The sequence below is a fragment of the Dermacentor albipictus genome, chromosome 1 (genome assembly GCF_038994185.2).
Source record: "Dermacentor albipictus isolate Rhodes 1998 colony chromosome 1, USDA_Dalb.pri_finalv2, whole genome shotgun sequence".
Classification (NCBI taxonomy): domain Eukaryota; kingdom Metazoa; phylum Arthropoda; class Arachnida; order Ixodida; family Ixodidae; genus Dermacentor; species Dermacentor albipictus.
This window is the reverse complement of record NC_091821.1, coordinates 156099075-156124374: the sequence shown is the minus strand read 5'-3', so window position 1 is coordinate 156124374 and position 25300 is coordinate 156099075. Positions and strand designations below refer to the sequence as shown.

Here is a 25300-nt window from a genome sequence, read left to right as displayed (position 1 = left end):
CAGACAGCCAAAACCATTTATCCTCCCAAATAACAAAAGCTTTTCTACAGATTTTCAATACAGCCTTCCTGATGCCTTATATGTGCAACTTTTTTACCGAAACAATGATTGAATGAATTAATAAATGAATGAAAAAAAAATGCATATGAGAAAATACAATAAACTTACACAAATGGAAAAGTTTGCAAAACAAACTCAAATTATAATATCTCCTCAGCAACGACATTTGGCATTAAACTAATAATGCTATGTGTACGTTTGACAATAACACACACATGTGTGTGCAGAAGTGATGCACTCATTAGCCATTCATCAAACATTACGAAATACGAGCAATCTATGAGCATCCTCGATTTTGAAAATATAGTCTCTACAGCAATCATATATTTAATTGCAAATATGACTAAGATCTGTGCAGAGTTTTGTGTACAGGCAGGGACAAAATAATACGGGATCCGAAAGCGCATGCCGAACTGTATTCTTGTGCCCTTTCAAGCTCTCCTACCTGCCAATATGTCCACTTCTCGCCAGCCTGCTGTCTGAATCGTGATGATTGTAGAAGATTACGCTAGGAAAGCGGTGTCTGTTTCGGCCATTGTGATGTGTGACAATGCACCACACTCTTCACTGGCTGATATAGACACCACTCTCCTAGCGCAATTTTCTTCAATCATCACAACTCTGACAGCGAGCGGGCTAGAAGTGGGTACATTGGCAGGTACATAGGCTTGAAGGGATGTGCATGCACAATGTCAGGTCTCGACACCAGGTGTTTGCTTTGTCATAGGGTGCAAAAATGCAATTCGGCGCAGGCTTGCAGATCCATTATTATTTTGTCCCCGCCTGTATATTTGCATCAGATCTGCAGCCTTAGTGTTGCATTTTTTCACTTGGCGCACCAGTAGCCAAGCATTACGGTAAGCAATTTTCAGGAGTATTGTGAAGGGAGAGGGATTGCAAACTGCATTGACATCCCTGGTCCTCCAGTTCAGTTGATAGTCACACCACAGTACATTTCACCTCCCTCCCTCAAGAAAAATGTCTTACTAAGCCCCATTCTGTGCAAGAGCATTTAAATGCCCTTTTTTTCCCTCCCAGTTCAAGTAAGCATCTGTTGATAGCCCTACGGCAGTGTAAGCATGACATCATCTATTTCTTCATTTAACTACAAATGAGAAAAAAGGGCTTGAAAGAAAATGAAACAACATACGTAATTTCTTTATTCCATGTTCTTTGTCTCTTGTTGTGTGCTAGATTATAATAAAAGGTCTACAACCATCAACTTGCCCAAACCTGCATGTTACTTTAGACTGGCTCGAGCATTCAGCTGTATCACATTTAAAGGTGGTAAATGGCATTGTGCATATGTATGTGAGGTAATGCTTAGCATACACACTGTGAGGTGGCAAAATTATATAAACCATAGGTTTGTCAAAAACCCCAATAGTGAGCAAAGGAGGTTGATTGAACCAAATGGCTCCTAAACCTCAGTGAACTAAGCAAGCACAGCTACTCACGGTGATGTGAGCAGCACTGACAGACTGGCCAGGGTCCTTGACCAGGTGGGCAGCGTAAGGCCCAAAGAGCGTGCCTCCACGCAGCATGACCCTGGCGTAGATGCTCAGCTCGGGAGATGGCTCGCTGCCTTCACGCAGGGCAAGCACCTCTGAAGGTAGCTGCAGGGACTCGGCCAACTCCTCAAGCTCCTCCTCCGCTTTTCCTATGGAGTGAATGATGGTACCACACCTGAGAGGCTGGTATGCCTTCACCCTCTGCACTTTGGTGCCCACGTCTACAGTAGAACACATACAGCAATAAAAAATAACATTGACACCTGTGATGAGTATGACACATTAATCGAAACATATAGCTTCTATGCAAGCTAAAGAGCTGGGCAAGCTTCCTGGGCATGGGTACCACACGACTCTGCTCTCTGACTTGCACGGCTTATCTTTTTGCACACAATTTCCCCTTAAAAGCACAGTTATCAGCGAGCTATCTGTTATCTTTCGACAGCGCATACTGATATATCTCGGCAGGCGGTACTGATAGTCGAGTTGTTAATCTAACAGATAGGAAACAAGTTCAGGGGCAGTGATAATAAAGGTAAAAGCTTAACATGTGGTGTGGCAAACCGTGCAAGCTTTTTCGGGTCGAAGCTTAAAAGTAAGGTATCTGGCACAATCTACAGGTAGTTAAAAGTTGTTGAAAAGATGCGGATGTATCATTACCATCTCATCGCGAAGGTGACACCGCGAAATTGTTCGTTGCCCACTTGAAGTTTCTGAGATCTTTTATGAGGCGCAGTCATATCAGAGAGAGCCAGCTGTGCCCTCACACGCAGCCGTGGGTTTCAAAATAGAGAGCGGCGCAAATCAGTGCAACGCTTAGGTCGGATGTGTACAGCAACTATGTCATAGTGCAGCTCATAGTGGGTGAAGTAAAAACGCACAATCGGCAAGAAAGGCCGCGAATTCACTTGTCAAAGAGAGATTATGACCATACCTTAAATATTTCCCGAAGAAAATGAAATACACTTCTTAATGTCCAAGGGTACATTTGAAGAACGCTGGTCACGGCAGTTGCAATTATCAACTGATCAACAATACATACCACCGTTATGCATACAAACATCCCGCGACGAAGATAACAAATCTTTGTAGAATGAAGTCGTCAAGTAGCCATGTTACCATGTTTGTAGCAGTTTCGGTTTCGTCACTTGTCGCCAACCGCATATCTGACTTGGCCGTGCTTGGCACTACTCGCCTTGCTTCGAAATCGGCGGAACTAAATAAGGTTTCAATAAGGCATAGGTGGTGTCCAAATCCACAGCTAATGGGGTGCCGCCCTCTCTATTTAACATGCGGGTCTGAAAGGCTATGTTTTTGCCGGTTGAAAGCGTCGTACGCGATTAAGGGAGGCGCAAAGTTTCAATACTTCTGGGGAAGGGGTACGACCAGCTTTCCGAACCCCATAGAGCTTCTCACTATATGCCATATACGCCTGTCCTTCCTTCAAGATTTCATATATATATAATCTTTAATAACACTTGCACTTGAAAAAACTTCATGTGACCTCGAAGAATTGTTTAGTGTAGTGACGGCCTTATGTATCTACAAGACCTCAAAGTACACTCTTAAAGGGACACTGAAGCGAAAAATGATTTCTTCTGCGTCAGTAAATTACGTTTCTACAACACCAAAAACGGCACTCTTACAACGATAAGGCGTTTGGTAAGCCAGAAAAAGTGCGAGAACGAAATACGGGTGGCGACGCCTACTTAAGTTCCCGCACCTAGTGGCTGTGACGTCTTAGATTTTTGATGGCATCTTCTAGGGCCTACTAATTATATATAGCGGTACAGATTGACTACATTGTGTTCTAAAGGAACCAAATATTAAACATGGCAAGTTTCGGGAACCTTTACTCAGCCAACGCAGCCCAAATGCGAAAACATACTTTGGAATCCCTGACGTAACGGTGACGTACCGGCACTGGGGTTTAGGCGCTAAATTCAAATACTGATACTTCGACTTTCATTTTCTCATCTAATAATCAAACAATTTTTTTTTTAAATGACTCCCTGCAGGGTTTTCAAAATGTCCTTCATTAGTCTAAACTGATTTACTGTTTCGCTTTAGTGTCCCTTTAAGATAAATTTACACCCTTTGAGCCGCGTCATCTGTCTTGTCCGCATTTCCTTTCTTTAAAGGGACCCTGAAACGATTTTGGCGATTTTCTACAAACGTACTGAGTCGTTAGAGTAGGTTCTTCTGATCATTAATTGATGCATCTAAGTGCTCTGCGTAAAGCGTGTAATTTATTATAAGGTTTTAAAAATACCCATCGCTGCCGATCGCAGCGCACTGCTCGGCGGAATTTTAAGCCGCCCCTACCCATATGATGCAAATAACCCATATTACGTCACATGGGCGAGCTATCTGATTGGCTGACCAGGGCGCGTGGTCGATGAAGAAGAAGAAGAAACATTTATTGTAGGTCCGGCGAGGACGCGAACTCGTCGCGCACCCGGCTAGTCCCACGTCGGGACCGGCAGGTCTAGCCCACCGGCCCGGTCGCGGGCACGCCGGACGCGTGGTCGATAATTTTTCCAACTTTTTGGTGAACAAATGATGCTCGTAATAGTTGGAATGTTAGTTACTTTGTTTTTGTAAAAAGAAAATAACTTAAAGAGAATACATAAGAATAGTTTTTTAGTACACTTCAGCACTTCCGGCACACAGCAAGTGTCGTCTGCTTGTGTTACAACGTACTCCATTTTGAAGAGAGCTCCGCGGTCAGAGTCGGTCTCAGTCTTTTCGCGAGCACTATGATTCGACTTTGTTGCCTTGTGGACTGCAAACCTAGCGACCTGCAAACCGCGAGTCCAGTATTAGGGCAAACGCAAGCGCAAGGGGACAGGGTCTGGCCGCTTGACTGTGCCGGGATGAGACACGAGATGAGCAGAAGGGCAAATGTGAGCGGTCTGCACGGTGCAGCCTCCTGGTGGCACAGAGCTCAACCATACACAGTAGCAGCAACGAAGTGTATTCTTTGCTGCTGGTGTGTATTTTTCGCAGGAGTGTAATCATCAACACGTTGATTTATAAATGTTTAAAATACTTTACACTTGGTTAGAGCAATATTAACGCTTTGTTTGACTGGTTAAGCGCTGCGCCAGCAAGTGTCTGGACCGTGCAGACCGATCAGGCTGCTCACGTACGTCTACGCTAAAGTTCCTTCATCAGCTTGAGTTTATGCCTGCAGTCATTTGCCGAAATGACCAGCTTGCCTGTTTTTAGCGGAGTACCGGACACGTTCGGCGCTACGACAGAATGCTCGCAACGCACGCTGCTTCGATAGCTCTCGGTCGACGGCCAAGCGGCTAGCGGAGAGGTCTCGCGCGGGCGGGGGCGTGCTCCTAAACAACCGGAAGTGAGCGATGTGACGTCGCATCGTGACGCTGAACCAGTGAAGGCGGAGCTTAGCGCCGCTCACTCGGCGAGCGAGTTGAGGAGGAAAAGCATAGCTAGGGAGGAGGGTAACTTCTAATCGCTTGCAGCTCCATTAATACGTAACGCTTCACTTAAATTGTGGTGCGAATGTTCTACTTAAGCTGTACCCTACGCGCCTACAAAATTTGTCCGAACCGTTTCAGGGGCCCTTTAACGCTGCGAGCCCGGTACTTCCAAGTCACGGACGGCACGCGCGTTATCAGCATGACAGAGCATTCTCGACAAGAAAGTAGCGGGTGCGGCGTTTTCAAGAAAGGAAACGCAAGCAAGGTAGTTGACGATTATCGTTGTGTGGCAGATATGCATACTCAGGTGCGGTCCTCCAACAATGGACGATCGTCTCTACCTCCCATTCACGCTGCAAGAGCTACGTGCAGCGATTTCTTCTTCAAGACACTCATCTGCGCCTAGGCCTGATTGCATTACTTATCCTACCTTGCGCCATCTATTACAAAAAAAAAATTTGACCGCCGTTCCACTACTGAGAAGAGGGGTGCAGACGAAGCTCGGGATGAGCGGCTCTTCGTTGTCGTAACGCCTCTTCGCGCTTCCTCACGGCGAGGTCGGCACGTCGACGACGAGCCCTTCCTCAAGTGAGTTCCCGACGGCGTTCATCAAACGCCGCCTGTTCTTCGGCCGAACGCGCGGCCAGCTCCCCGCTGCCGTTCCTGCTCTTCGGCAGAACGAACCAAACGCGACCTTTCGCATCTGACTGCCCGGCCTGAACCGACCTTGCCTGAACTGGCGGGAAACGGCAGGCGGTGAGGCGAGCGAGCACGCTATCGCACCCTTTCCCTCCCCGGAGGGAGAGGACGCCCGTGATAGAGGAGGCAACCTAAAGTTTGCCCGCGCGGCACCAGCGCCGAATGCTCCCCTAGCGGACCGATGGAAGTTTGGAGGGTCGTCGCTGCGCTAGCGCGCGCCTGTGTTCTGTACGGCGGGAGCGGAGCGCTCGTGCGCGTGGTTTTTGCGACGCCGAGTGCGACCTCATCAGCCAGGAAAGGTGGCACGCAATACTGATGTGTTGTTGATTGCCACATCAGCCTCGAAAACACGAAAGGTCCTACGCCGCCCGTGAAGTTCTACAGATTTCCTGGGAAGTGGTACGAGAAGGACAGACGACAAGCATGGATAACTGCCGTGCGCCGAGTCAAGTAAGTCTCATACTTTCGCATTCGCGTGTAATATCTTGAAAGCGGAATAGTCATATGCCTGTTTTTAGTGCACGGCCGTTTGTTTAGTCGTGTCGCGTTGTTGAATTGTGGTGGCATCCGCCGTTTGTTAGCGGTACATGCATGCGTGTTGCGCCGCTAAGTTCTACGACGCGTGCTCGATTCCCAGCCACGGCGGCCGCATTTCGATAGGGCCAAAATGCAAGAACACCCTTGTTACCGCGTGCTTTGATTTTTGTGCACGTTAAAAAACCCCCAGAGGTTAAAATTATTCCCGAGACTCCCCATTACAGCGGGCCTCATAATGATTTCGTGGTTTTGGCATGGTTTCGGTACTTAGAACCTCCGAATTTATTTGATTGCACTGTGGCTTCCCTCGCGATCGGAATGGACGAGCTCAAGAGAATTATTTCCCTTTTCCAAACGCTGCAACTTAAATTACTAGTTGTGCAGGTAACGAAAGGGGCTGCGCGCTACTTTTGTGTGGTAGCAGACCGTATTTAATGCAAGCCGCGGTCGTCGGGAAGCAGCAGATCGGAAAGCAGCCGCTCGAGACGTGCGCGTTATGTTTGTTGTTTTCCCATGCTTTCTAAGTATCTAAGTGTGCAAGTATCGTAACTTGTAGTGGTAGCACTCTTGTAGAATAATATATGCACACAATCACAGGAACGTTACCTTTGCAAACATATTATTGGGAGTAATTTAATCCCCACAACAAATAGGCACACATACTGTTTCATTCATATGCGATGCAGATGGAAGCGGCGCCAAACAGACCAATGGCAATCACAACAGTCTTCTCAGCAGTCAGCACCACCGGGACATGTGCTTTCCTACTGCAGCGACGCAGCTCTTGAGCAGCGGCAAGACACGTGTGAAACAGACTCCAGAACAAGCCTTTGTGAAGTGACGGAACCGTCAAGAAGCAGCCCAATGGATCTGCAGTCATCGAGTAGTATGACAACAGAAGTTCCTGCTGCCAGTGTGACTTATGTTGTAATTGAAATAAATGTGGCTAAATTTCTGAACATAGTGCGTACCTCTAACTCGACGTCGTCTACGATCTTGTCGGACACCTGTGACACGCACTTGGCTTTCACTCTCACATCACCGTCCACAATTAGTTCAACGCCGTACACGTTCGGAAGCAGACGCTCCCCTATCGTGAGGTTGCCGCCACGAAAAAAAGCTGTCGGCGTCGGCAGCCTTCTTGAAACCGCACGGCAATCTTTGCATGGCTGTTGCGCAAGCAGGCGATCTGCCGCCGTCGAAAACGGAGCGCCGTGAGCACGAGCAGCGAAGAAAAGCGCGGACAACACAATGTAAACAAAGCGGAGACTGCGCCACGGCGCGACCGCCCGGCTTGACGCTTCCACATTGGGGGCGCTGTCAAGAGTCGCAGTAGCGCCGCCTGGCCATGGTTTTCTTGTCTATTGGCTCGCGCCTTGAATTCGTGCATATAAAACCCCGCTTTAAAGGCGCGTATCATGAACCGACAGTGGCTGAATCGGCTAGAGTGGTGGTCTTGCAACCCGACAAGTAGTTTTTATTTTCGTGCGGCAACACCGACGCCGACACGGGTGAGGCAATACAAGCTTCTCTTGAAAAAATCATGAGCCATGCCACTTTGTGAAGGTGGTTGGCCAGCGAAGCGGCACACGACACAGAGGTGACGCATAATTTTGAAAAAAGATACGAACTCATTTATTGTCTAGATGGGTGGTCATCGTGACGAAAGGTACGCCCACTCTTTTATTGTCTTGATCTGTGCTCATTATTTCACTCACAACTGCAATCACATTCTTTGGTAATGTCAAATCGATGCACGTAGGCCGCTGGGTGTTGGGTTGGGCCGGATCAGTGTGGCATCGCAAGGGATATGTGTGCAACACGGAACGCGTAAACCGCTCTCTTTTCGGTACCGACACATCCACATTGAAATCACCGACAACTACAACAGGGGTAGTGTCATCGCAGCTAATTCACGCAAAGTGAGTAGCCATGAACCTTACGGTACTATGAGTCATTGCATTTTTTGATTGCTTACGGGGGTATGAGCCAGGCTACGATGACAGTTTTCTACATGCTGTTCTGTATGTTGTATGCGTGATTAGAAAGAATTTAAGCGCCGTTCGCTTCAATTTGCCGAGTGCTTGTAGCCTCTGCCTTACGGGGCTATGAGCCATTGCATTTTTTGCATGCTTACGGGAGCAGGATTGCTCACGGGGGTTTGAGCCATTGATGATGATGCTTTTGTTCACGGAGAACAAATATGCACGGAACCCTAGCCATATACAGCTTCGCTGTAACACATTTGGCGCGTTTTAAACAACTGAAGCGGTTGTTGCGACAGCTGAACGCAGCGCATTAGCGATTCATTGTAGCAATGTGTTGATCCTTCCGCAATCTTTGTGATGTCATGACACATGAACGAGGTGGTGTGTGATCACTCAGCAGAAGGAAAGAAAATCTTAAGCCTCCTATATATGACCAGAATACAATTTACCTTAGGCGTATAACTGCATGACTGCTTAGCGGTTGCGCGCGACCATCCTTAGCAGTTCCTGAGCTGCCTTTTTATTATGTGGATATCCCACTACGCAGAAGTAATCTTACCTCGCAAGTGAACTTTTGCGCTTTGATACTTTGATAATCGGCTACAAACGGGAGGCGGAAATAAAGCATTACAAGAGGATCGTGTGTAACATTGCAGTCGCTAGACACAGGACGTCGTAAAACTGAGTTGCTGGCGGCTAATATAACGAAATCTGTAGTGTGGTGTTGGTAGCACGACGGATGGTGGCGGCCTCTATTCCAACATTACCTTAGTTTAGCTATAGGTCTGACATACTACTCTAGACTTGATACACGATGAGAGATGGAAAAAAAATAATTCACGCAGAAACTCCCCTGGGAGTTGCCTTATAAGTATGCGTAAGCATTGTGCCACTCGCTAATCTACACGCAGCTCGGTGTCATTATCAATGCTACGAAACTTCATTCGGCCAGTGTAAACGACAGCGCTGCGGCGACACGAATTGCTGTGGACGGCGGCGCAAGGTGAATTGATGACGCAAGCAAAGTACTGCAGGTGGCGGCGCCATGTACGCTGATGATGTTCCGATCATTATAAGCCATTATCGCTCTTTAGCGCTTTGTCAATCCGCGTCTAACCGTTATCAACCGTGGTCAACCGTACTCCGGCGGCGGCTGCGTATATGGCGGGCCACGTGGACACTATCTTGAGAGCGATTTGAGATGGGGACACAGTGCGGTGAGTAGTGATAGCTTCGTGTGCGCTGTGTGCTGTGTTCCCGCCACTAAGTTCGCGTTGACGCGAGAGGCAGCACGAAGGTCAATTCGCTCGCTGCTGCGGGCCCTATCGTGGAAGCGATCGTCTTACCTGACAGGCGGGTATCCTCGTTAGGTAGGCATAGAAATGCTTACGGCACATGCGTTAGATACGCGTATGGCAGAGAGAGCAAGCGTCTGTGCGGACAAACAAATGGACACATTTGATGCAGTAATGCGAAAACTAAACCCAGTAATCTCATCATTTGCTACGCATGCAGAGAAGCTTCTTTATGGGAATCTGAATATATCAAACAGGCCTCAGCATGTAGTCCGTCCGCGCCTAAAATTGAGAGCACTAAGTGAATCTTATTTGTTTTTAGCGTTCATACCAGCCTCGATCCTATTATGAATACGCAGTTGCGGGGAGTACTTTCCGCACATATATGTTTTCTATTATTATCGCTGTAACGTTAACCGTTCTGAAAACAACAATATCTTCTTTACGTACGCGATTCAGGTTTTAGTCAATACTACAAGCCTAAAGGCAAGCTTAATATGTGATATTTCGCATGCAAATGACTGGTTAAGGCACATAAAATCGAAACGCCGATAAAGGGAAGTAATCGCTTTCTTTCTGTACAAAAGAGAAATACGAGCGTACTATAGGTACACGCGAGTGATCAATTTTGAGCGCTGTCCCGAGACAAGGCCGCACAATGGTCCCGAATGATTACCGTGCACGATCTCTGTCCGATGAGCACCTGCCCCCCCCCCCCCCCCCCTGCCCCTGTTGCACACGCAGCACGAGAAGCGCGCAGGCGGAGTAGCTGCGCGGTGCCGATCTAAATGATCAGCAGTCCACACGCCCGCGCTTGTCTTGTGGAGTGCGCGGCCTGCTTTGCGCAATGAATATCCCAAACGCAGTGACCACACCATACACCCCGAGCTCTGGTTGCAACCCTTTTCGTGTTCGTGAGATGCGAGATAAGGAGTTGCTGCCCGCTATAGCTCTCCGGTATGGCAGTGTTTGACTTGAGAGAAGAACAAAGAGACAGAGATAACGAGAGAAACTTTCGCCCTACGGCTTCGTTGCCACATATAGGAGCGTCTTGTATCCGGGACTTGGGCGATTATGCCGACGCCGGATCGCTCGCGCACGTGACCGCGGCCATGCGGGAAAGACGACGCTTGTCCATTAAGAACGGCGGCCACCACTTTTCTTCCCAGCGCGCACGGCGAGTGAGACCAGAGGCCGATTTGCATAAAGCACCGCGCCTAATCTGACTAATGCGTTCTGCCTGCGGCGTCGCGGCATTTATCGGCCGCATCCCAACGCAACGCTCAAAAGGCCCCACGCGCAGAAGCCCGGCTTCTGCGAGTGTACACCGAAGCCACGGGATATCTCGTCGCGTCCATTTCTTTTTCGGCGTGTTCGTGGCGGCCTGACACCGCAGCTGTCGGGGTTGTCTTTCTCTCGGGCTTTCTTCCGCGCGGGGCGAGAGCGAGTTATCGGGCGAGTCCGAGGACGCTGTGGCAGCGATCGGTCGATCCGCTTTTCTAAAGCGCAGAGGGCAGGCCACGCTTTACTTTTGATGGCACTGTGCACGCCAGCCCTTCTCTATCTACTTTTACGTGATGGCCATCAGGGAAAGCAAGAAGCGAAAATTCGATTCCTTCTAACGGGAAGACTAGCCAATGCCTGCGCAAACTGTCGTCATAAGTATGCCGCCAAGCGCGTGCGCGCGCCCAGGAAATAATTAAGAACCCGAGAATTTAGATAATTTTCACACAATGTCAGCGTCTGCTTCAATAGGCGTCGAAAGACTAACAAACGCGCATTTCATGTGCGTCACCGTACCGCGATCTGACGTGCACCACTACGCGCACGCCTCTGATCAGAACGCAAAGGGGGAAAAAAAAGTGCACCTGCCAGACGACGAAAAAAAAGTATTGCCGCCAGCGAAAAACCCTTCGGGAAAGCAGCCCTGCAATAAGTAATGTCTCGACTTGCGTGCAGTGTCGTTATCACAGACGATAAAAGACAGGGGCATTGACATCGTTAGCGTAGCCAGCGCATGAAGTTGGATGCGTGGGTTGCTTCGAACACCCGTCAAAACGTTATCATCCCGCATCTTCCCTAAACTACCACCTATCTTTCGCATGCTGGCAGATTCTTCTGTGATCTACCAATCCTCGATCATGAAAGAGAGAGCGAAGCTAGCGGTTGGCATGACCGAAAAGTAGGGCGAAATGTAAGACCAGAGCCTTTTCATACTGGCAAGTACTCTGGTAAGACCAAGCGTACAAGGACGATTATAGGACAGTCACCGGGCTCGCCGTCGATCGGATTTAGTGGCATTAAATGTGATTAAGGTGGAAAAAATGAAGTCGCCGGTGGAGGAACGGAGCACGCGAAAGCATGCCACCATTTTAAAGCGAAATTGCTAGAAATCTTTACGCACTCCCGACGTCGAAACAGACGCACACGCTAAAGAAAGGTGTAAACGTTTTAAATAAATAGATCGCCCTTATTTTGCGACGTCTGACGCGCAGTGCCTTCAGGATTTTCTTATCGATATCATTATTCCCGATTCCAAGCATTCGATTTTGCCAGAGCGCACAGCTGACGGTATTATTCAATGTGCCCGACAGCATTGTTGTATGCGTGTCAGTGGGTGTATGTGCCATCTTTTTTAAAAAAATCATTGCGTATAAGCATCGCGTAGGCATGCCAGGCCGTCACCCTGGCAAACATATCCAGATTTTTATTGAATACAGCATCTCTCTTTTTCTCTACCTACATAATTTTGTTAAGGCTGACTGCTTTTAAATTAAATGAAGGTGGAAGGTCCGCGGATCTCATGGACCCTCGGCGCTGACGGCACGGAGGAGCGAGCAGGCCTCGTATTATCTAGATGTTGTAGTGGGGCCGGTCGGCAGGTGTAGTAGCAAAGCCCAGTGTTGCCGATAATCTTTGTCTGGCCCAGGCACGCACCCAGGGGGGGGCCCGGGGGGGCCCGGGCCCCCCCCCCGAAATCAAGTGGCATACCCCCCTCCCCAACCACGCCACCACTCCTCACACATTCCTAAAGCGCCGCCAGATTAATGTTGAGACTTGGCAGCTGTTCATCGGCCAGCCTTATGCTGCCTTTTTCACTCCTTTTAGATGGCGGTAGTTATCGGCATCTCTTGTAATGTGAAGGACAGTTTTCTCGTAGATTCCGCACCCACGCGGATAACTCGAGATGCGCTCAGTTGTCACCATCTATTCAACCGTCACGCGCATAGCTGTTGCTTTTGTTAGTTCAACCTTGTTTGTTTAGACTGATCCTGGGACCAGGAGAGGGATGCGGCTGTTACTCAGCTGATCTGTACTCTCATGGAACGAGTTGCGGCCGGAGAAAACACCAATTGCGTGGAACTTTTCCCTTTGCTTCATTATTTCTTTGAGTTACGGCTCGCCGCGACGCTGGCAGATGCCCGGAACCATACACACGTGATATGGGTTAGATAAGGTGGGAAATAAAATGATGTGAAAGAGCGTCCATCATGAAACCCTGCAATAACCCTTAAACCCATAAGCAAGATGGCTGTCGCCAGTTACCTCGTCTGTTTTTCCTTAATTGTATAGCACTTTTCGTGCAAAATTGGAAACCGGAAACAAAAATCGCAAGGAGTTGAAAAATTAAGCGATCTACTAAGGGAGAGAGCCAACGCAACAACCAAACTGCAAGCAAAAGCGAATGATAAAAATGTTAACCTTTGTTTATGAGAATATTTATGGATCAACATCTTTTTATTTAAAAAGGAAGTAGAGAAAACACCGCCGGAAGTGGAGAATAATTACTTGCTTTGAATGACGCTTCTACAGTTATCGGTCGAACCGCCTCACGTGGCCACTTCTCTGCTGTGCTTATGTGGGTGTTTTTCTAACCTTTCTCGGTGAGCGCAGTACATCTAGAATCGCAGAGTCCTGCGCTCTACGTGGTTGTGTGGGACTGGCGGCCGCACAGCGTTACGTAATTCGCGGAACTGTCAAAACTGATCCACAAGGCGAAAATAACTGCTATTCGAAACTATAACATGTGAAAGACTGAAGAAGCCGTAAAAAAATGAACGCAGCCTGAAATCAGTAAAAAAGAAACCTGGCATAGGACAAACCATGATGTATGCACTAAAAGATAAAAGGGATAATATCATAAGCAATCTCGAAGATACAGTAAAAGCAGCGGAAAAATTCTAAGCTGACCTGTACACAGTACCCAGAGGAGTCACGATACCTCACTTAGAAACAGTAATGAACAGGATACAGAAACTCTCCTATAACTAGCGATGTGGTCAGAAGGGCGCTGCAAGACATGAAACGATGAAGAGCGGGAGGAGAAGGTGGAATAACAGTCAATTTAATCAAAGATGGAGGAGACATAATGCTTGGAAAACTGGCGGCTCTTTATACGAAGTGTATATCAACTGCGAGGGTCCCAGAAAACTGGAAGAATGCAGACATTATACTAATCCACAAAAAAAGAAGACGTTAAAGAATTGAAAAATTATAGGACCATTAGCTTGCTTCCAGTATTGTATAAGATATTTACCAAAATAATCTCCAATAGAATAAGGGAAACACTGGATTTTGTCAACCAAGGGAACAGGCTGGCTTCAGGAAGAGATACCTTACAATGGATCACATCCATGTCATCAATCAAGTTATCGCGAAATCTGCAGAGTACAATGAGCCTCTCTATGTGGCTTATATAGATTACGAAAGTGCATTTGATTCAGTAGAGATACCAGCAGTCTAGAGGCACTACAGAACGCTTACGTAAAAAGCTTGAAAAATATTGCTACATGCGTGTGGTATTTGTTTGTTTGAACGAGGTGCGTGGGCGTCATCACTCCAGAAAAGAGGAGGAAGAACGAACTGGGCTCGCGCTGTGAATCTAACCGGTCAGTGCTGCAACCGTTGTTGTAAATATAATCTGTAAATAGCATAGAGTTTCTAAATAAATACCCTAGAGGGAAATGTGGCGCTAGTGTCTACGGGGGTTCTCATAAGCGTTGCCTCAACCTACATGGGAATGATGGGAAGTACAGGCTTCGGATTGACTTCGGTCTTTAGACTACTGGCGTTTGCTTCTGGCGCAGTAAACAAAACTGTACTCAAATATTATAGCGTAAAATCTAATTCTATTTCTGCAGTATGTTATATAATGTACAACACGCTACATAAACTTTGTATGACTTTGAGATGGAAGCATGGTTTACTATGGTTTGTCACCAGGACACACCAGGGTATGCATACTTGTGCGAGTCTGTTCCCAATTTAACGTCAAAGAATAATTATTTATTCATTTTTACAACAGCAAAACAACCGTGCATGTACTTATATAAAAATACTCATTAAGTATTTCTGGAAATAAAATGTTGTATTGTGACAAAGCGTTGCGCCCTTGAGAGGAACGCTAGAAGTGTCGTCTGCTACGACGCCTGTTCGCTGGAAACGCGAGACTTTTCTCGCAGACGACAGGCACTTGCGAACTCTCTCGCTCTTTTGAAAGGTTGCGTCGGCTGTCACGATTGCTGAACGTTTTCAAGTACTTTTAAGCACATCTGCTGCAGTGCTAGCTAGGACGCTAGTGGCCTCCTACGAGTATGCTTCATCATATTTTATATTGGCGTACCGCTTCCGAAGCGTTACAGCGTGGCTTTGCGAGTACCCATTGTGCGACACTTGACTACACCTAGGAAGCAGCTATCTTTCCTACCACAAGTAAGTTTGTGTTCTCAAAGTCCTAAAACACGCATTTCAATGAGCACATAATGAAGCCCTCAGTAAAATTTGACTGTCAAGCCACAAGAAGTACAACTGTATATGTCTTGTATCAGTAGTGCCTTCTTTGTCCTATTCTGAAGTTTCATAAAGCACGTAACGCTACAGTGCCAACCTAACACACTTAACAAACCAAGGTCCAAACGCTCAAAATATGTTATTTCAACGTTTACGATGCCGCAGCTTTCTCGTCACGGCTTCGACGCCACACCGCGACACAAGCATCGTCCCAGTCGCTGGCCCAGCGTGCTATCGCCACTCCGAGCAACATAACAAAAGCAGAGAGCTTTGCGTTGCACTGTCCCACTACAGGTTATAGCAATTGCGCTTGGAGCGAAACCAAAACTGCCAAAAAAATACTTGTAGACTACTTTGCCAGCCAATAGAATGCCAATCCGAAGCCTGTACTTCCCATCATTCCCATGATGGTTGAACGATCGCAGCGCCAGATTTGCCTCTAGGTATACTAATATGAAACTCTATGGTAAATAGTTTCTCGTCTTGCTGGCTCGTCCTTCGCGTAAGAATATATACAGAGGTTCTACAGCTACCTTAATTCTACACAAGAAAAGCAGGGAGATACCTATAGGGAAATGGGTCAGACAGGGAGACACAATTTCTCCAAAGCTATTCACTGCGTGCTCAGAAGAATTCAAGCTATTAAACTGGGAAGGCTTAGGAGTAAATAAAGATCAACGGCAAATATCTCAGCAACCTTCGGTTTGCCGATGACATTGTTCTATTCAACAACAATGCAGACGAGTTTCAACAAATGATTGGAGACCTTAACAGAGAGAGTGTAAGAGTGGGGTTGAATATTATTATGCAGAAGATGACGATAATGATAAATAGCCGGGCAAAGGAACAAGAGATCAGGATTTAATTACACTTCTAAATTACAGTACTATCATCCCACGCTCCACTACACAAATCTAGTTTCTCTCTACTTCTAACCATACGGAAAACCGCCTGCTTCTTGGCCAATCCCCCATAGTGGGTACGCGCCACTGTCTGGGACACAAGACAAGACAAGACAAGGATCGCCAGTCGGCCACTAGAGACTGTGAAGGAGTGCGTTTACCTAGGTCAATTAATCACAGGGAACCCTGATCATGAGAAGGAAATTCACAGAAGAATAAAAATAGGTTGGATCGCATACGGCAGACATTGCCAGCTCCTGATTGGAAGCTTACCATTATTATTGAAAAGTAAGGTGTGCAATCAGTGCATTTTGCCAGTGCTGACATAGGGGGCAGAGACTTGAGAATGAGTTAAGGACCGCGCAAAGAGCGATCGAACGAAGATTGCTAGGCATAACGTTAAGAGAGAGAAAGAGAGCGGTTTGGATCAGAGAGCGAACGGGTATAGACGATATTCTAATTGACATCAAGATGACAAAATGTAGCTGGGCAGGTCATGTAATGCGCCGGTTAAATAACCTTTGGACTATTAGGGTTACAGAATGGGTACCAAGAGAAGGAAAACGCAATCGAGGACGACAAAACACTAAGTGGAGCGATGAAATTAGGAAATTCGCGGGCGCTAGTTGGTATCGGTTGGCTCAGGACAGGGCTAAAGGGAGATCGCAGGGAGAGGCCTTCGTCCTGCAGTGGACATAAAACAGGATGATGATGATGATGATGATGATGATGATGATGATGATGATGATGGTGGTGGTGGTGGTGGTGGTGGTGGTGGTGGTGGTGGTGGTGGAGTTGGTGGGCCCCCCCCCGAAAAGAAATCCTGGGTATACGTGCCTGGTCTGGCCGTTAGGTGGGAACATCTCCCGCCGCATTGACGTATAATGAAACAGGTAATAGCGCCTCACAGCGTTGATTTGCTAAGTTGTTAAGCCAAACCCAATCTCTCGAAGGTTCCGCATTTATCAGAGCAGCGCGTGAAGAGGACGTGATGACAGAATGGCGAACCGCAAGTTTTTTCGCGCGCCTTCGGCTCCCGACTCGGGAAAGTCGGGGCGTGCGAGACGCTTAGCATATGCACCGCGAGAGACAACGCGGTTGGCTCGCCAGCAGACAGGTGCGAGCCTCGCGTCACGCGAGACCAAAGGGAAAGTTGTCAATTTCCGGGACCCGGTCCAACCAGCGAGCGGATCTGCGCCGCGCAGAGCCACCGAAAAGCAACGGGGGTCGGAGGGGAGGTGACGCCACCGAAACTCTGCCAGAGGGATGACAGCGCGCGCGTGTTCATCATTTGCGGTTGCAACCGGATGCGCCGTGCCCTGCGCACTCCCACACGGGCGCATGCGGCGGAACCCGACGCCGTCAGAGTTATCGAGAAACCGCTGGGCTTGGCGCCAAACACAAAGGAGCGTCGCGCTCGATGCCTCAGATAAATAAGCCGCGCCCGGAACTGTAACCTCGCGTGGCCACAGTAAAGTTTTTTTGCGTGGCGCGCACACGGCGCGAACTCTCGGTGCTGGGAACGTCTGCGCGCCCGGCTTCCCCTCCAGCCTTCTTTGTTTTTACGAGCACGAAAAAAAAAAACAGAAGAAACGAAGAACGCGCACGGGCAATCAACAAGGAGGTGTACCGCACGAGACCGAGATACACACGGCCGGCGGTTCGGAGCGCGAACAGCAACGATCGCGACCAGCACCGCGCAAACGAAAGCGCAACGGCTGCATTAATCGGAAGAGACACGTCCAAGCTGCCGCGCTAGGGGGCACGACCAAGGGGCGTCGAGAGTTAATTTATGGAGCCTTGATTCTGATTAATTAATCCGCTAATGAAACGTCAATCGCGTGGCCTCCGCTGTTATTTCCTCTTCTGGGCGACGGACAACGCGCAATCGGAGCTTCCGTGCAAAAGCGACGCTCAAAAAGAGGTGCACCCGGGCGCGGATGCCGAGACAGAGAGAGGAGAAAAAAAAAAAAAAGTGCGCGCACGCGCATGCAAAAAAAAAAAAAAAAGCCCGATCGGGCGAAAATGCGGACGGTGCGCAACGTGAACCGCGTCGGCAATGAAAGCCCAACAAAACAGCCTTTGCCAAAGCCTGGTCACGGGAGAACGCAAACCCGCTCCAACCCGACCGGAATTATTCTCGCGCCCCGCAGCGACAGCGCGGCCTATAACCTCATTCGCTTCCGAGCAAATATGTCCCCGGTGCGCGCGATAAGCGAAGGAAACGAGTCGGCGCGCCTGCGCCCAACTTTCCACGACGCCTGCTTTGTTTTTCGTGCGCAAAAGTAACAAAAAAATAAAAGAAAGAAAACAAAAGAAAAGTTCAAGTGAAAGCGCGACCCCGAGGAAACAGCAAAGCAAGTCGACAAGCTCTGAAGCGCAGGGCCGATGCGAAAGGACAGGGAAGGGGTGACACAGACACGGATCCTGTCGCTGCCGAAAAAAGAAAGAAAACGCACAAAACGGAAAACATCGTAGTCGCTCGCAACATCATTAGACGCGAACACGTACGGCAAAGTAAATAACACGCCCGCGGAGGTGTCCATGAAATTCGAGCCCCCGGTCGAGGGCACGGGGAAAGGCGAAAGCGCCTTTGTCTTGGCGCTAACATTCGTAGAGCAACTCGCCTCTGGCGCGCAACCTAACGTATCTGTGGCTGGGCCTCGTCCTCGCTCTCCCGATTTTTCGTCGCCCCTCTCACTTCCGACCGCAGCCGCTGCAGCAAGAACCACATCTCCGTGTAATGATGCACGACGAGCAGCGCGCGGCTTTTGGACGTTTCGAACCTGCACGGCTCTCCACAAGCCGTCTTTGAGAGACCGGGCAGCCGGTTGGCATTATACTTTTTCTTTTTTTCTTCTTCATACCTGGCCAATTCAATTCGCCCAGCCAAGCACGGGGTGCTGTTCGCGCCGAAACGCACACACACCCGGAACGGGATCTGGTTGAGCAAAATGTAATTAACTTCCCTCTGGTATCACGACGAGCCCCCCTTCCCTCGCTTCCACACTTTATGCAGAGTGCATCTCCGGAGCTCGTAGAGGTTATTAATTAATCCCATTTGCTGCAAGCCAACCGCGGACGACCTCGGCGATTGATCTCCGGCAGCACGCATACTGCGTACCACCCTTTTCTTTTCGCTAGAAAAATCGCGCAGCTTGTTTATTTCTTTTTCCTCTTCTCAACAAGGCACACCTCGGAGAACAGTTTATCGGTGCTCGCATTTCCTTTATTTCCTGTCAACGAAAGAGCCGAACATGATAATAAAAAAGAAAGCCGAAACAGCGCACGCAAAGCGCGAAAGTGGCGCCAAGTTTGCACTCTTGTCGCAGAGTAGCTCTGAAGACCGCCCGATAAAATAAGACGCGTCAAAAACACAGGGCGTTTTAGTTTTGTTTCGTGGCCACTGCGAAGCCGAAATAGTTAGTCACGGTAGCCCGCGAAAAATGACAAAGTTCGGCGTGGCTTCCGCGAGATATACATAAGTGCACACGCACAAACGCCATCCTTGCTCTAACGGCGATCGCAGTGCAAGAACGCCGTGCTCGCCGCATAAGTAAGCAGATTAGCACGAACGAAAGGATGCAGGAGCGAGCGAACCGCGTCCGGAAATTTTTGTCTTCGTCTCGGCGCGTTGGCTCTGCAGAGATAAACGGCTTTTGATTTGGGCGCCCCTTGCATTGAAGGCAAGCCGCCGGCGCTGACATCTGACGGCACCAGCAAGAGCAGCTGCCTCACCCGGAGGCCGCAGAGACCGCGTCCCGCCCGCAACATTAATAGCCGCGAGTATATTGAAGAAGCGAACGCAGCAACAACAACTAATAGGACGACCACGAAACGGCATCGACCACAGTGCCGACGGGCAAGAAGAAAACAGAATGGGGAAGGGGTGATAAAATTAATGGCTTTGTAAATAAGACGGGTGGATGCGCCCGACTGGCGTGCGAGCGCGCGCGCCGTAGGATAAGCAGAGCGGATGAAGATTAGGGATCGGGACAGTCAGCACTCGCAAGCACTGAACCCACGGTGCTGACGTTTCGGGGGAAAAAATATAAAGAAGAAGGACGTTGATTTAAGCCGCGCCCGTGGATCAGACTAGTCGCATGACATCATGCACTCGCTTCTGAAGAGCGCTGCCGAGCAGCTTTCTTCTTTTTCTTTCCTCCCTCTTGCGGGAGAAGTTGACAACTGTGATTAGCCCCTGGCAACTTTGTTTATTCGTTTCCTCTTAGGGATGGCGAAAATCGAAAATCATTCTCTGGTCACTGTGCACAGCACGAGGCTCGTAGGAAAGGCTGTAGAAGCTTTCGTGCTGTCGATGCATGACGCAAAGTTGCTCGTGATGACACAATAATGAATCGCCAAGAAGCGCAAGCTTCGTCATGTTCGAAGGGACAATTTGAACGTGGTGAATAACTGCCGGGAGATATCGAGAGAGAGGAACTAGCTGCGCAGTGCCGTATCATTAGAACAGCAAGTTTGCGAGCACGTGGTGTGCACGTCGAGAGCTTTTACCGACAACGCATAAGGTTAAACTATCTATTTCTTTATTATTATTATTATTTGCACATGGTACCCGCACAGAGTGCGACTAAGAACCGGATCAGAAGAACCGCTTGCCAACAGGTAACCAACATAAAACGTGTACAATGAAGACATACAAGTTGTCCTGTTTCGAACAGAGGGGCAGACCAGAAAACAAATTTCTGTTCAGACAATCACTGTATAACATCGCCTTGAGCGCTTCGACTATAGGCTAAGCAGCTGGGTCCAGCACCACGTTCACCCAACGCGGTGTCCAGTTCAGTGCCTCTTCCGATACAAGCGGCACGCGCATAGAGAGCTTTCGACTGCTGGCCCATAGTCGCGGGCCATCGTCGAGAACAGCAGCGTCCGCCAGGAGGCAAACGGGGCGCGAGACGCGGACGGCCGCCCTATCAGCGTACAGCAGCCCCGGCTTGTATCCGAGGCGGCCAAAGGCCGCCACCATCTGCTTGGCTGCCTGGGCGGGCGAGAAGAAATCGCAATCATCGACGTCGCCTGGACAGCCAGCGCGCCCGCATTCCGAGATTGAAAAACGGTCCGCGACTGGTGAGCGACACCCGGCAAGGACGTCGGCCGGCATTTGTTGAACAATAAAACAATGACGCTTCATCACCAGCCCGGAGAGCTGAATTGGGCGCTTCTATCGGCGGAAGCAGAAATGCCCCACTCGCGGCGGCCGAGAGACAAAAAAAGGGACAGCAAGTGGAAAACGGGTCCCAGTGACGAGCCCGGCAGCGAGTGCGCGTGTGTCAACGCAGTCGGAGCCGCCTGGACCTTCCAGATAGCGCGCGCTCTCGACAACTGGACATCGCGCGGGGGCAAACAGCGGCGGTGTGCGCGCCTCCTTTTTTGCCCGTGCGTCTCGCTGTTTTTGTCTTCGCTCGCGCCGACTCACCGCCCGGCGACCACCGGATGACAGCTCGCTCTCGCTCGTTCTCTACGACGCGTCGTCGCAGCTTTTCTCGAGCTGTGCGGCAAAATGAAAGCCATACTGGCTCGACACAGTCGAGCAGAAAACCGGCGAAGCGATAGGCTATCATACTCTTCGACACTATGAATCTTCCTATTCTCCGTTTTTCGGACTCCGCTTTATAGCCCACGCCACCGGCAGTGCGAACGAAATCAAGCTGTGGCGTCGAAACGTCAGGGTTTGCAATTATTAGAATACTACCGACAGCCTGCAGAAACAGCGAGCGCGAACTGTGGCAGTGAATAGTTCTATGCTGTATTGAACCATCCGTGGTGCATCGGTAAGCGATGATCTTAGAGTGGTAACAATCTTGCGTTGGATGTACAATTCCCACAGCAGAACTCGTCTGCTCCCAGATTGAGTCAAATTTTCAGCAGGACTGGCATGGCCGGGAACCACTCGAACTGCCCACTATAATAGGGTGCTGTAGCACATCGGAAGTGCATTTCTGCTACAGCCATACGCGAGCTTTGCACGCACACTATGGTTAATCTACGCTGCCCATGCATGCACGTAGCAAAGGCGTCATGAAGTAGCCAGCGTACGCAAAATCTGGCCGGGGCTGTAACGGTAAGCTTCGCTAAAACATCCGACGCATCGTCCGTATACTTTATAAGATGATGTAGTTGTGCGCGTGGAATTACAACTGTCATTCATACATACCTCCTCTCTGCTCTCTCTTCGGGTTCACAGATGTACGCTATAGACTAAGTGCAACCAAAGAAGCAAGTCAGCTAATTCTGTTCTCTTCTCCAGCAGATTACCCTTTCTTTTATCCATTCTATAACGATGCGACATCCCGCTCTATTGACTAAATTAACTCCAACAAGCAATAGCCAAAATTCTTAAAAAATATTTCAACGAACCTTTTCAGTGAACGGCTATGAAGAATCGTAAAGACCTTTCGAAGTGATGTCATCTTGGTTTCACTGACTTAATTATTTTTTTTAATAAGGAAGGTCATGGCAAAGGAAGCGGAAGTGGAGGAAGAGCTAAAACGTCTCGCAATACCGCGGGCACTTGAACTAGTCCACAGTCGTTGTTGAAATCAAAGAGTGTCAGCGGAAGAAATTCGGTTTCATAAAATAATGGTGTGAAGAAGATCCACGAGAGTAATAGCAAGGGGTTGGGCAACAATGGAGCCGGCACACTTGCTAGCAAGTATATTTTAGTAGACTTGTGTGAAGAAAGAGAAGCAGAATAAGAAGCGTGCGAAAATTATACAGCCCCAAAGTGGGTATGTGCCACTAACTCCAAGGCTCTAGATTTATTGCACGCACGACCGCGAAACGGCGCGCGTACTCAAAATTTAGCTCGCGAGCGACCAAGACCAAGAAATAGCAACTTGACCAAGAAAAAGCAATCTTACGGAAGGACTCGCAATAACTTCTGTTGTATACAGAAGATGGGCTTGATTTGTGTTCACCGGGACGCCGAAGGCTCTCTTCGCGCAACCGTACAAAGCGCAACTACTCGCAGCTTTATCGCAAGGAGTACAGGGGCGAAAACAACGACGGCGTCCTGATCGTTCCGGCGGTGTCACCAGTCGTGCTGCTCGTCCGTGCAGTGACGATATCTGGTAATCCCCAAAAGAAACACGTCCTATCTCGCGCCCAGTGGCTGCTGCACCTTGCTGCTGGCCGGGACCTCAGTCGGATCGCAGATACACCTTGAAAACGTGTCCGCGAACCGTGAAGCATCTGTGTGCAAGGCTCGGCGTTCGCTCGTGTAGCGGACGCGACCTTATTTGTAGCTGCACGGACGTGCTTAGATGGCGACTGCAAGAGCGTGAACGCTGCTTGTCTTCCGCCACCCGGTGTTGACGCATCGTCCGAGCGATAACTCACGCGCAACCGTCGCAGTGCGAGAAATGTCCACACAGGAAGGACTCCCCTCGCTCCCAATGTCCCGAGTGCACGAGGCGAGCGCAAGTGAAAAAAAAGGGGGGGAGAGGAAAGGAATACAACGCCGCGCCATTGACAAGGATGAATTATGACCGATGTAATTGGAAATGGCCCTCGACTCCCGCGAAGTCACGTTCCGGGCAGCGTGGCGACGAGAGATTGGGCGAGGACAGCACAGACCCCCCTCCTTCCGCGACGCATCCCGAAGACGTGCCCCGTCACCGAGATGCGTTTTTCGTCGCCGCTGCCGCCACTGCCGGTGATAAGTCGCTGGCAAAGCGGGCCCACCCCCCCCTTCCGCCCCTTTAACGCGATGTTGCTGTTGCTGCGGTACAACCGAGAGACGCGGTGTCCCACCTAATCTAAGGCGTCGTGTAAGAAAAAAAAAACAGCTAAACAAAGGTTCATATCGCCGAGTGCTGGACGCCGGCGCGCCGTATTGTCGCCTTAGGGAAACAAATGTGGTGCTGCCCTGTTTGCGAATGTGCGAACGTAAAGTGGGCGCTTTTATTCCTTATCAAGGGGAACAGAGCTTCTCGTCTCAGTCATGCGTCTTCTGAAAATAATTTTCACCCGCACAGCACTGGTGCTTTTCTTTCGCGTCATTTTTCGGACAGTCGCTCCGTGAACTCGCTTGAGGCAGCGTATTGTTCTTGGTTACCGAACAGCAACAAGCGCGTCTACCTTTTCGCACGCTACATATTTCAGTGAAGGCAGAGATAATCGAGCGGCAGCTCGAGTGCGCGATTCTTTCTGTTTGCTTGAAATAAGGGGGGAAAAAGAAATTGGTGAGAGCTATAGCGAAATGACGTGCATAGATAGTACGGGAAGTGCTAGACGTAGTAAAGAGCAGCAATAAATAAGGACAAGACTCAGAAATGTGAGCAAGAAGAGCAATGTTTAATATACTGTGATTGTTCCGAGTCAATCACATAACTTCGAAAAAGAAGAAAAAAAAAATCGGCTATGCGGCACTAGTACAACTGCAATGTGGCTTCTCTGCAAGCTCAGTCGCTGCGCGGAAATGGCAACCGGCAGGAGAAGGCGAAAAAAAAAAAAAAGAAGGAACGCGCAGCGCGCTGTCCCAGCGTCACCATGCGCGAACATTTGAACTGAAAACTATATTACCGCGAAGCTGTTAAGGGCTACTTTCCCCCACTATCGTGTCCACGTGTAGAAAAAAATCCCGAAGATAGTGCAATGCCGGGCCGACCCGCAGCGGAGGCGCAGTTCGAAATTAAGAGCCCCACACACAAAGCTTCGCTGGTCATCCTTCATAGAGTGGAAGAACAGTTTCATATATATATATTGTAACGACGTGGGATCGACGAGTATGCGTAGCAGCACCGCCAAGAAACGCACTTTATCAGTCGTCCAAGGGAACAACAACAACGTCTTCTTCGTTTCCCCCGCTTCACCTAAAAACCCGCGCTACTTCAGCGTCGTCCCCACTGGTGCATACCCGCTGAATTATGGTTCTGCCAAATATAGTTGTGTCACTATATATATATATATATATATATATATATATATATATATATATATATATATATATATATATATATATATATATATATATATATATATATATTAATGTGTGTGTGTACAAAAATTGTCTAAAATTTTTTATCAGAATACTTACATACGACG

The 25300-nt window shown here is 48.9% G+C and overlaps 1 protein-coding gene and 1 long non-coding RNA gene across 8 annotated transcripts in view; one reads left to right on the top strand and one right to left on the bottom strand.

The window, feature by feature from the left end:
* The window catches only part of ush (Zinc finger protein ush), a 484642-nt gene that overhangs the window by 22362 nt on the left and 436980 nt on the right, over window positions 1-25300 (bottom strand). For 3 of the 7 annotated variants that reach the window (XM_065449974.2, XM_065449979.2, XM_065449980.2), the window contains exon 2: window positions 1518-1720. In XM_065449974.2, coding sequence (XP_065306046.1) covers window positions 1518-1720 — 203 coding nt within the window. Of the gene's footprint in view, window positions 1-1517; window positions 1721-2231; window positions 2409-2505; window positions 3070-25300 lie in introns of those variants that run through there. The other 4 variants (XM_065449976.2, XM_065449975.2, XM_065449977.2 and 1 more) reach the window with 4 other exon arrangements.
* Window positions 5997-7215, top strand: LOC135916563 (uncharacterized). Its single transcript, XR_010568975.1, has 2 exons — window positions 5997-6169; window positions 6943-7215. It is a non-coding gene; the product is annotated as an uncharacterized lncRNA (long non-coding RNA).